This window comes from Miniopterus natalensis, chromosome X (genome assembly GCF_054644295.1).
Source record: "Miniopterus natalensis isolate mMinNat1 chromosome X, mMinNat1.hap1, whole genome shotgun sequence".
Lineage (NCBI taxonomy): Eukaryota > Metazoa > Chordata > Mammalia > Chiroptera > Miniopteridae > Miniopterus > Miniopterus natalensis.
In genome coordinates, this window is record NC_142103.1 from 93125559 (window position 1) to 93137873 (window position 12315).

General features: G+C 43.0%; 1 protein-coding gene across 1 annotated transcript in view; it reads left to right on the forward strand.

Moving 5' to 3' along the window:
• Positions 1-879: 879 nt before the first annotated feature.
• The window catches only part of PCYT1B (phosphate cytidylyltransferase 1B, choline), a 78787-nt gene continuing 67351 nt past the window's right edge, over positions 880-12315 (forward strand). The window contains exon 1 of the mRNA XM_016209298.2: positions 880-1204. Within this exon, the coding sequence (XP_016064784.1) occupies positions 1088-1204 (117 nt within the window). The 5' untranslated portion in view covers positions 880-1087. The remainder of the gene's footprint in view (positions 1205-12315) is intronic.

Sequence of the window (12315 nt, forward strand, 5' to 3'; positions counted from 1 at the left end):
TATTAAAAGTGTGACATTTCACTAGAATGAATACCTTCGTAAGTTTTTTTGAGTGTGTGTCCCTCTTAAAATGGGGGATATTCCTGGCCAATTTACACATTAAGTCACCTCCTCTTTGACACTCATCTGGGATGTTTCTGTGATTGCCATGAGTATTTGCTGAGAGCTGGGTACCCAGGACATGAAGCAGAGGAAACCAGCATGTGCAACAATGTATGGAATGGCAAACAACAGTGACTTTACTGAGGAAACAGAATAGGGGGACCAGGGGGAGTATGACTGAGGGAGGAAGCAACTGGAGAGGGCAGTCAGAGGTGAGAGGCAGGTTATCAAAAACAATCTACCTCCTTCCAAAGTTGTCCCCAAGGCTAGGCTCCTGGAGGCGAAGCCAGGCCTCAGAGGATCCGCCCTGCTTTTGCTGCTGTCAAGGGGGTGAACACTCAGGTGCCCACAATAAATGCCCTGAGAGGCCCTCCGAGGCTAGCTGACAATTGCGGTCACAGGGAGTTTGGGCTCCAAAGTGGCTTTGTCTTCAGAGTGGCTCCTGTACACTCAGGCCAGGGACATGGTCTTTCTAGCGGAGGTCTACGATGTTCTTTCTCAGGCGTCCTGCCCCCGCCTCCGGAAGCGTATTGTATCTTATCTGAGTAGTGCAGCCGGAGTCCCCTGCCAGGAGATGACCCAGACCTTTCCAACGGAATTAAAGAAAAGAAACAAAAGCGGCAAGTTCAGGCCCCGTGGGCACTGCCGGCTGCCAATGGGGCTCGGCCGCTCCCAGGCGGAGTGGTACTATGATGACAGTAGCCAATCAGCGAGCTCCATGCAAATCAGGTACTGTATCCTGCACCGCTGCTCCGGTGCCATCAGCTTGCACAAGTGATAAACTGAGGCCTTGCGTCTCGGCTTCTCCCAGTAGGAGAGGGGCAGGGGTTGGGGGGTAACCTCCTTGCTTCCCCCAGGATAGACCGAAAGAAGGGACGAAGAAGGGGGATGGGTAAGGAAGAGAAAAAGACGTGACAAAGAAAACATTCTCTGCCTGGGAGGAGGCTGACAGAGGGTGTAGAACTGGAGGGAGCAGTCGCTGGCCATGCCAGTACTTACCACTGATGCTGAGTCAGAAACAGGTATCCCAAAATCCCTTTCCAATGAGCCTCCTTCAGAAACCATGGAGGAAATAGAGCACACATGCCCACAGCCTCGACTGGTAAGTAAAGACAAAGGATGCAAATGTATGCGTGGCTATGGCACAAAAGAGTTCCCTATGCGCCCGCAGCCAGCGAGGGAAAAGATGCTTAGAGGATTTTCATGTAAATGAGAACGGAGCTGCCGCCTAATCCTTCTCAGCTGTTTATATTTAGCTTCTCTACCGGCGCTGCGCTCCGCTTACAAAGCATTATTGTACCGGCTGGGTAGGAGACGGGCTGCTTGGGCTCTGCTGTGTTGTCTTGCCTGGGGAGGAGGGGATGGCCTTTTTCCTTTTAAGTGTGTTCTTGTCTGAAGATTAAAAAAATCCTACAGTGCAATTGGAAAAAAAAATGGTATTCGCTTCGCAAAGCTTGGGATGAGTCCGTTAAGTTCTCTAAGGACTGATTCAGTCCTCAACTAATGTTGGTGCCTAATGCCAGGTTTGGAAAAACGAAGACGACATGGAAGCAAACTTCCCCATTCGTTTGAAAATTTCAAAATAACTAAAACAGTCCCTCGAGTATGTATTTAGAAGTAATGTGTATCTTAAATGAATTGTAAGCATTTCTGGGTGTGCTGTCAGGGTTTCTCTTCAGGTCTGGGAAGCTGGGGGAGCTACCTTTACTTAGCAAGGGGCTGCGTGCCTTCAGTAAGTGTGCAAACGGGGCACTCAGAGCTTCCTTCCTTCTCAGTAACTGCTTCTCAACCGCCTCAGCATGTATCCTCAAGGAATCAAAAACACCAAACGGGTGGTAGGTTTTCCCTCATCTGAAGTCTTGTGGAACTTGGGGAGACCTCTCTTTGGACCCTCAGATCCAAGCCATACACTAGTTAGAGCTATAGCATTTCCCTCAAGTTAAAAGGTACAATATTTTGATTGGCTGTGGCGTTTGACCCTGGGAAGAGGTTTTTTTATTTTTATTGTTTTTAAAGGATTTTGTGATGTAGCATTTTCTGTGAACTCCAAAATGAAGGCTCACAGATTCCAAAGCCAGCCCATCCTGGAACTGTTATTTCTTCATAGGGGTTCAAAGGCAGGCTTAGAACAACTTCCTAATACATGAAAACAAAGGAAGTGATATTAGAGCACTGTGGGCTTTTATTTACTCTGCTTCTGTTTTTTAAAGTATATTTTGTTAGGGCAATTTGCTATTAACTGCTCTCCAGCACTTTAAGCCTCTTACTGAATGACATACACAAACAATGTAGTACCTATGTTCTCACAGGATACAAACCATCCCACTAAGTTTGTTACCAAGGGATCTCTGAGTCACTAAATACCTCATGGTTTAGCAAAGAAAAAAAAAAAGACCACTAAAAACTTGTTACAAGATCACCCAAAAATAGTTTTAAAAGTTAAACCCAATGTTCAAATTTGCGTCACACTTCCTGACAGGTAGATAAAGGGCAGGGGAGAGAAAGGCAACATCCAGTTCCAGTTTGTATATCCGTTCAGCCTCTTGTGCCAAATTCCTTTCCTTCCCTCTTTGCCTTTTAGCTATTCTGCTCCTTGCTTGCTTCTGCCTGAGAGGGTGGGCAGAGGAAATCAAGGGAAGGAAGAAAGTTCAAGTACTTTTCACTTTCACTTGTGACAGCTCATCCTGGAGTTAACTCACAAGAACCATGCAAAGCTGGCAGTGTTACACTTCCATCTCCCCGCTGCTTTAGAAATGAGGAAACAGGTTCAGAGAGGGTAAGCAACTTCCCCAAAGTCACATTGCTTCGAAGGGTAGATCTGGGTTTGAACCCAGAGCTCTACACCTGCAAAGTAGAAGCTCTTTCCTCTATGACATACTCTTTAATATATATATATTAAATATATCTTTGTTGATTTCAGAGAGAGGAAGGGAGAAAGAGAGAGAAGCATCAATGATGAGAGAGAATCATTGATTGGCTGCTTCCTGCGCACCCCCTGCTGGGGATCAAGCCCACAACCCGGGCATGTGCCCTGACTGGGAATCGAACTGCAATATCTTGGATCATAGGTCAGTGCTCAACCACTGAGCCATGCCATCTGGGCCCTATAACACACTCTTAAGTGAGATACATTCCCTTCCCATCTTTTTGGCAGTTCTGGCGTAAAGTGTGTGTGTGTGTCTATGTGTGTGTATCTGTGTATGTGTGTGTGTATGAAGGATGTACAGAAGTTCCACCGTTAAAGTGATTGCTTTGATCTACTTTTGATAAAAATGTTCCATGTTGTCCATCGTTATCATGGTCTACTGGAAATCGGCTCTGTTTAAGGGGCTGCAACGAATTTATAAACCACTACACTAAATTTTTTGAAGCACCTTTTTTCTTATGAGCAAACTTTGATCACTGTAGGGGTATATTTTAAATTCTGACTTAGACTTCAGAGCCTAACTTCCCTTTGCTAATGATTTTACTTTAATAATGAAGGCACATGCTAACTACTTAATAACAACGTTTGTTCATGAAGAGAGTGAGTGGCAAGTGAAAATGCTAAATGCACATTGCTTTTTAAGGTTTTTAGTAGTTTCTGTTGATCTTTAGCTTTGCTAATATCTTCATATTTCAAATAATATGAATTCTGTGTTTCTCCCAGCACCCAAGCATATTGCCCAAAATGACACATGGGTCACTGGCACCACAACTGTCAGCCACAACTGTGTTGCTGCTGAGTTGCTTAACTAACTGGAAAGTGCATGAAAGACTTGAGAGGTTCCCCTGCAGAGGACAAACTCCTTCCCCTACTTGTCACCAAACTTGAATTCATACAGTTTAGAGAAAATGGGACTCAGTAAAAAACATCATTTTTTAAAAAGTAGCAATTACCAAAGTGGTTCTCATTGTATTAGCTGAGGCACACACTGGCTCCCCAAACTCACTCAAACTTTACTTAGGGACAATGGAAAAGGAAATTTCTGAGATTATAAGAGCTATAAAGCTTTATTATAAGTCCCAGAACTTATGTCACTGAATGTTATTGTTTGTAAATATTGATTTTATTTAAATCTCAGCAGTTGTGCAAAATGCTCTTTTTTGTAGTGAACTGAGCATGACACTCGAGAAGATGTGTACAGTGTTTGTGTCTACATGTGTCTGTCTCTATATTATTTTTAGGGGAGGTTTTCTGTTGTGATCCAGTTTAACTCAGCCCTCATCGATTGAGTACCTACTACATGCTGAGCTCTGAGCTCAAAGTACCTCAAGTACTTTGTGATCTAGAGATTCAAGAAGAGACTGAAACATAATCATAGTTTCCATACAGGTTAATAAGGGCACAGCATGCTAAGAGTTTTGTTACCAGGTATAGTGGGGACAGAAAGGAGGGTGGTGAACTCCCTGGGAGTGAGTCAAAGTTTGCCATGGGTATGTTTAGTAGAGACCTCCCTTGTCATCACTGTATCTCTGGCCTCTAATACAGAGCCTGGCATAGCTCTTTAAGGAAATGAAGCTGACATACCTAAGTAAAGAGGATTTTAAAGCAATCTATATTTTAGATCCTTACAAGCAGCAAATTGGTACGGATATTGAGGATACAATGGAATCATGTTCAAGAGGAAATTTTTTTCTGAAAGGTATACCTGTAGCCTTTCCACCTGCCTTATTTTTCATTGGAAGAAAATATAAGAAAGGAGAGGAGTAAGTAGAATTAAATAACACTGAATAAAGAAATTAGGCACAGACAACAGTGCGGTGATGGCCAGAGGAGAGGGGCCCTGGGTGGAGGTGAGCGGGGGGGGGGGGGGGGGGGGCTGGGAATGGGGACATCTGTAACAGTGTCAACAATAAGAATAAATAAAAAATAATTTTAAAAAGATTAAAAAGAAATTATGAAAGAACAGAAGATTGCCTAGGTTTTATGCTAGAGCTTATATTTGGGGAACATAATCTTATTGCACTGGCTACTTTGCCATGCTGCATGGGTTTGAGACGTTTCTTCTTTCAGTTACTACAATGTTTATCTCAATCCTTGATTTGGTTTCTGTTCTTTGTTATTTTCTTGCTTCAACATGATGCAAGGTGACTCATAAGCTTGACAGTCAAGCAGAGAAACTGAGTAGCCTTGGGCAACATGATGTAACAGCCCTCCTTGAAGACCCAACCCCTGAGGGACGAGGAGTCCTTGCCGGCAAGGACTGTGCCTTCTCATCTCCCCAGCCCTCAGATTTTGCCTAGACAAACCCTGCGGGCCCAGCAGGTGTTCCATAAATCCCTTCTAACAAGGCCTAGCCACCCTGAAGCTGTCTGCTTAAGGATTTGGTTAACAACCTTGGTCAGGTTCTTCTAGGAGTGCATTCTGCTGTCAGAAGGAAGTTGTAACTCTAGCCTGCAGTAGTCACTTCCATGAAGATGGATGTGCCACAGATCAACTGAGAAGGCCTTGGAAATAAAAACGGCTGGTTCAATATGCCACTTTAGCAGGAGTTCATTTCAGGCTTTACTTCAAAGGGGAGCAGTGCCAAGAGACTGCTGTCTTGCAGAAGGTGCATTATGTCAGCTGAGAGGTAGGATGCTCACCGGCTGGTGCTCCAAAAGATGACGGATTTCCAAGGACATCAGTGGCTTCCTTTACTAGTATTACCATCTACTTAGCCACTCAGAGCTGCATACATTTTAAAAGCGAGACACTTAATGTGCTGTGTTAGTGAAAGTAAACAAACATGGGCTTCCTTGGGCATTTACTGTGGTCAACTGGAATTCTGCCCACAGTTATTATTAGACATTTTCCTGCTGGTCTCAGTCCAAATGCAACATTCATTTCTTGTGGATTGATCACAGTCAAGCATATTGAGCATGAGATCAATCAATTCATTTCTTCTATTTTTTTTTATTTGTAGTTTTTAAAAAAATTATTATTGACAGTATTAGAGATGTTCCCCATTGACCCCCTCCACCCTGCCCCCCCAGGCCTTCACCGCACTATTGTCTGTGTCCATGGGTTATGCATATGTGCACATAAATTTTTAGGTTAACCTCTCCCCTCAAATCCCCACCCCCTCCCCTCTGAGATTCATCAGTCTCTTCCATACTTCTATGTCTTTTAAATTTGTTCTTTCACTACCCCTCCAATCCACTGTTTGCTTAATGCTGAACTCCTTATGGAAGAAATGAATCTAAATCAAACATAAGAAGATAGGTAGGTTCTTTGTTTTATTTTGGTGTCTGAACATATGGAAATGAGCAGGATGCATGTGTCCTCATTCAGGCAGTGAGGGGGACTTAAAGTATTCCTTGGTGCAGGTCTTTAGAAGATAACTGAGAGAAAACTCAGTCCCCTATCAACAGGATCCACAGTTAGCCAGCTGGTTATCGACATCCATGTAGAGCAATGCACCAGGTCCTGTGGAGAGAAATGAAAGAAGTAATCCAAAGCCCCTGCCCTTGAAGATTTTCATTTAACAGGAGGCAGTAGGTTGGTATGTGGAAGCATGCCAGGATGCTGAAATCCTTTAAGAGAGCTGTTTTTGTAAGTTTGACTTTATTTAACCTGCTATATCCAAAATATTACTATTTCAACATGTAATCAATATAAAAATGATTAACTTATATTATTTAATATAAAGGTATTGTATCTTCTTTTAAAAAATTTTTTTTTAATCCTCACCCGAGGATATTTTTTCCATTGCTTTTCAGAGAGAGTGGAAGGGAGAGAGAGAGAGAAACATTAATGTGAGAGAGACACATCGATTGGTTGCCTCCTGCGCCCCCACCGGGGCTAGGGATCGAGCCTGCAACCAAGGTATGTGCCCTTGGCCGGAATCGAACCCGAGACTCTCAGTCTGTGGGCCGATGCTCTTACCACTGAGCCAAACTGGCTAGGGTGGTATTTTGTATTCTTTTCTTCATATGAAGTCTTAAATCTGGTGTGTACATTACACTTGCGACACATCTCAATTCAGGCTAGCCAGTTTCAGGTGTGCAGTAGCCACATGTGGCTTTAGAGGGAGCTCAGACACCTGCCCAGGCCTATGGAACATGAGCTCTGAGAAGCCACAGTAATAAATGCATGTTGCATAGTACATACAAATATTTACTCATAACAAAAAATCACTTTGCTTTACTTCATATTTTGCACTCATTTTCTATACTATCCTGTTTTAGTTAGGAGGCTGTTGCAGTAATGTTTGAGAATGTTTGAAGTTATGGATGGGGCAGCGGAGAAGGAGAGAACTGGATGGACAAAATAAACTAACAGACAAAATAGAAACAGACTCATAGATACGCAGAACAGACTGACAGCTGTCAGAGGGGAGGGGGGCTGGGAGACTGGGTGAAAAAGGTGATGGGATTAAGCAAAGGAAAATAAACTCATAGACACAGACAACAGTATGGTGATTACCGGAAGGAAAGGGGGCTGGGGCAGGTAGAAGACGGTAAAGGGGGATAAATGGTGAGGGAAGGAGACTGGACTTGGGTGGTGAACACACAGTGCAGTATGCAGATGATGTGTTAGAGAAGCGTACACATGAAACCTATACAAGTTTATTAACCAATGTCACCCCAATAAATTAAATTTTTAAAAAAGAACCAAATGCAGCAGACAGATCAAATGAGATAATAAGGAAAAGTCTCCTTTGCATTTAGAAAGAAGTCAACAGTGATGTTTCAGTGAAGCGGTGGAAGCAGAGGCCAGATGGCAATAGGTTGAGGAGCCTTTAGGACGCCAGGAAGTAGAAGCTGACTGAGAGGGGAAGAAGATAGAATGTATAGGACCCTAAAGGTGGATAAATCAGGGCTTAGGGTTGAGAGAGGCTAACTTTTCTCCTTTCTAACTTCTTTCCTTCCTTCCTTCTTTCCTTCCCTCCTTTTTTCCTTCTATTCATCCAATATACCAAAGCTTTTGGTTAGCTCATTCTTTTAAGATGGTAGCAACTTGTACTTAATGGGAATGGGCCAGTGGGAGAGGGCAAAAGTGAAGGAGAAGATTGTCGAAGGGAATGACCCTAAGAGCTGGAGAGGTTGGACTCCAGTGCAGAAGGGGAAGAACTGGCTTCAGGTAGGAAAAGAGACACCTCTCCCACTGTGGCGATGAGGAAGCTGGCAAGGATGTTTTGGGTAAGAAATGAGTTAAAAGTAGAAAGATATTGAAAGTTGAAAGCCTCTCTGATAGTCTGTTTTCTCTGTGAAGGTGGAGGGAAAATCATGGTGGTTTGCTTCTGGCAGGAGTAGAAGTGTAATTATGGGATAGCCTGGGGAGCTGGGTCCAGCCCCAGGGGTATTTCCTCTCTAGAGGCCTCCAGGCTAGGAGGGAGGTAGGGAAAGGTAGACCAGCTGAGTGGTTCCTGATGAGTCATGGTAGTAATGAGAGGAAATGGATCTGTTTCCTTACGGTGTCTGGGGCTCAACACCACCCCCAAGGTCAATGCAAATTCAGATCTGGAGTTCCAGGGAGAACTGGACTAGTTCACAGTGAAAGGGCTGGGGCCTGGCAAGACAGCTATGCTGCAGCTTGGTCTCTGCTTGCTGGAGCCCACAGTCTCATTTCAACCTCAGTTTTGCCATTGAATTATTGTGTGGGCTTAAGCAAATCACTTCTCTCTGAACCTCAAGTCTGTCACCCACAATGGGTTGGATAGATGATCTTTTCCAGTTCCAAGGCTGTAAATGTAGCTTCCATAGCCATGGAACACTGTCTACCATAGTCTACTCTGATTGACCTGATGCTCCTATCAAAAAACAAGGTTCCTCACCTCCTTTTGGCTTTATCCATTTAGGGTAAAAACAGATTGAATGATCTTATGGTAAGACACATTGGCTAAATAAGAATAACAAATAATCACGAAATACTTTGAAACTTTGCATTACTATTGTATAAACCACTTCTGGTGTCGTCTGCTTTGTTCTTCAAATGCTCCCTCAGAAAGGTTGAGTGTATTCTGAATCATATGTCAAATGTTCTAGTTCCTGTCCAAAGAAACCTAGGAGGAACCTCTTTTTAATATGAACAATAGCCTCCCAATTTATCTATTTCATAATACTGAAGGTATACCTTGGAGATACGGCAGGCTTGGTTCCAGACCACCATAATAAAGCGAGTATCACAATAAAGTGAGTTATCTTTTTGCTGGTGGAGGCTCTTGCCTTCAATTTGTAAAAAATACATCTGTGGAGCACAATAAAGCAAAGCACGCTAAAACAAGGTCTGCCTGTATTGGGTTTTCTTCGAGGCATGGCAGTATGGCATTGAACTACAGGGGCCTTCTTTAACTGATGCTATCCATCTAAGCTTGGGGTTCAAGTCCAGCAGTGAGTCAGGCCATAGTCCTGAAACTCTGGCATCCTTTGCTGGTGTTCATACAAAGCTTCTCAATGCCCCTTAGTGAAATAAATGCAGAAAAAGATTTATTTTGTCTCATCACCGGGGGCAGGATAAAAAGGAGAAAGCGAGGAAGGAAGGAACAAACTAAATCATTGCAAGCTAGGCCTATTTTCTTCCCATAATCTCCAGGTAAGAGCCTCTACCTTGCTAGGGTCTGATTACCCATTGCTGGCTCAGACCATAGCATTATTGTTTTAACATTCCTCCTTCCTCTTTATCCCAGCATGAATCAGGCTGTAGGGGAGGCTGGGGAAGCTGACCCTGCTTGGGGATAAAGCGACAGTTTCGCTCTCAACAATCTTGAAGGCGCGCTTGAAAACACAGGGATTAGGAAACAAAGCAGCGAGCCCGGTAGCGCGAGCCCGGGTCATAATGTGCGGGGCCACGCGGGGCCAGCACGTAGAGCAGGCTTCATTTTCATACAACCGCCTCCCTCCCGCCAAAGTCTCTGACTTGGCATTTTTGTTTTGCAAAAACATGCCAATTGGACCTGACATCAATGTAAAAGAATGCGGAGGATTATTTAGACTGGCATTTAAGAAAAATAACAATAATCATAGGTTAATAGAAGCATCAAAAACAATATGTACAGCCTCTTGCCAACCAAATGATGTCGAAGGCCTGTTCCTGGCACACACAGGGCTTCGTTTCCAGTATGCCTAATACTGATGGGAGGCACAGTCACATAATACTAAAATCTGTTTTATGTCCAAATTGTTTAGTTAAAAGGTTAATTTTTCAGTACTGGCTAGAGGTCTCACTCATTTTCTTTTCCTGTGGGCAAATGGAGGACTGGAACAACTATTTATAGTGCAAACTGTGCTGAATACCTTATGTGTGTTATCTCATTAAACCAGGCTGCAGACCTGTGAAACAGGAATTACTATTCCCCACTTTCTAAGTGAGGAAGCCAAGAATTAAGTAACTCCCCAAAGATCGAATACAAACTGATAAAGCCTGGATTTCAAATTAGGTTTGTCTGGCTTCTAAAGCCCCCCGTTTCCACTATACACAGTCCTCCAGCGTCAATGAGCAGAGAATCAGCTGCTCAAGCTCCCAGGTGGTTCAGGAGCCAGATGTGCTTGGATGCACTTAGAAATGTTGTATTTAGCCCTCCCGCGTCACATGTTCTGCTTTCAGGTCCAGGAGTGTAAACAAATAAGATGTCTAGGCTCTTTGTAGTGAATTGAAAAATTCCAAGTAAATATTTTTGACCCAGCACTTCTACTCCTAGGAAATTTGTCCACATGGCCAACAGAACTCAATATTAGGCTGTTCTTAGCAGAAGTATTCAAAACCCCAAACTGGAAACTACCCAAATGCCTAGCAGAAGTAGAATGGGTACACTGTGGTACATTCTCACAATGCAATGCTACACAGCAATGAGAATGAAGAATCTACAGCCACCTGCAAAAAATATGGGTGACTCTCACAGCCATAACATTGAATGAAAGAAGCCGGATACAAAAGAATATACACTACACGATTCCATTTCTATAAAAGATTTTTCTTTTTTTTTTAAAATATATCTTTATTGATTTCAGAGAGAGGAAAGGAGAGGGAGAGAGAGAGAGATAGAAACATCAATGATGAGAGAGTCATTGATCGAGCCCGCAACCCAGGCATGTGCCCTGATCGCCTGGATCCCAGGTCGACTCTCAACCTCTGAGCCATGCTCGGCCGGGTATAAAAGATTCTTAAAGTAGGCAAAGCTAATCTGTGATATTAGGAATCAGGATTGTGGAAGGAGCACAAGATGGAGGCTGGTTACTTGATCTGGCTGCCGTATGTGTTTAGCTTGTGAAAGTTCATCGAGCCTCACACTTAGGATCTCTGCATGTTTCTGTATGTATATTATGCTTTAGTACCAACTTTAAAGATACTCTGATCATGATAATGGAGAGCGAGTGCAATATACAACAGATTTCCCATTTCCAAACAATTCTGGTGTCAGATCTTACCTAAAATTACAGCTCTTGGCCACTAGCAGAGCTTTAATGTGCTCAGGCCTTCCAGGCATCAATATATCCAGCCTCAAAGAGAGTGTATATGAGCCGTTGAACTAAATTTGCTTTATTTCTAGGACTAGTCAAACCCTAATCAGGTAATCTGTGAATTAAAATCCATGATGCCCAGTCTATATGCTTTTTCTAACAATGGTCTGGCCTGGAAGTCAGTTTCTAGACTCAGAAGGAAGTGAATGGAATTGGTTAGCTAGCAAGAGTGCCTCAGGATAATCCTGCTCTAGGGCAAATTCTAGAAAACAACCAGCCCCAAGCCATCCTATCAGATTTTTAAAGGGAAGAAAAGTAGGAGAGCTATAATTAAAGCTGTTTATTAGGACACTCCCTATATTTGCCTATCTCTTTATGAGATCTGGTTAAATTAATCTACAATCTTCCAGGATGGAACCCCAAGGAAATACACTTAGAAAGCCAATAGAGGAAGGGTCATGAGAAGAAGACAGGTATTTCTCAAATAGGTGGGAGATGTAGGTCCAAGAACAAAGCAATCACCTCATTGGTGGTTAGACATACAGAGTGTTTCTGTAAAATATTTTATTAAAGAAGTTATCCATTTTGCAAAATCAATCTTTAGAGCATCTTTCTTTGGAAAATCTTTGGAATATCTTTTCTTTGGAGGCTCAGAAAAAAAAAGGTTTTATTATTGAAATAGCATCTAGCAAATACCTCAAGCTGAGACATGTTAGAAATATCTGTGCTTCCATCCAACTGTATAGCAAACCTCCCACACTGCATAATTTATTCTAATGCTTGTTTCTTCCCACCTTCAGCAGTGTTTTCTATATGTCTTCTAAATATATTTGCTGACAAAGGAATGCA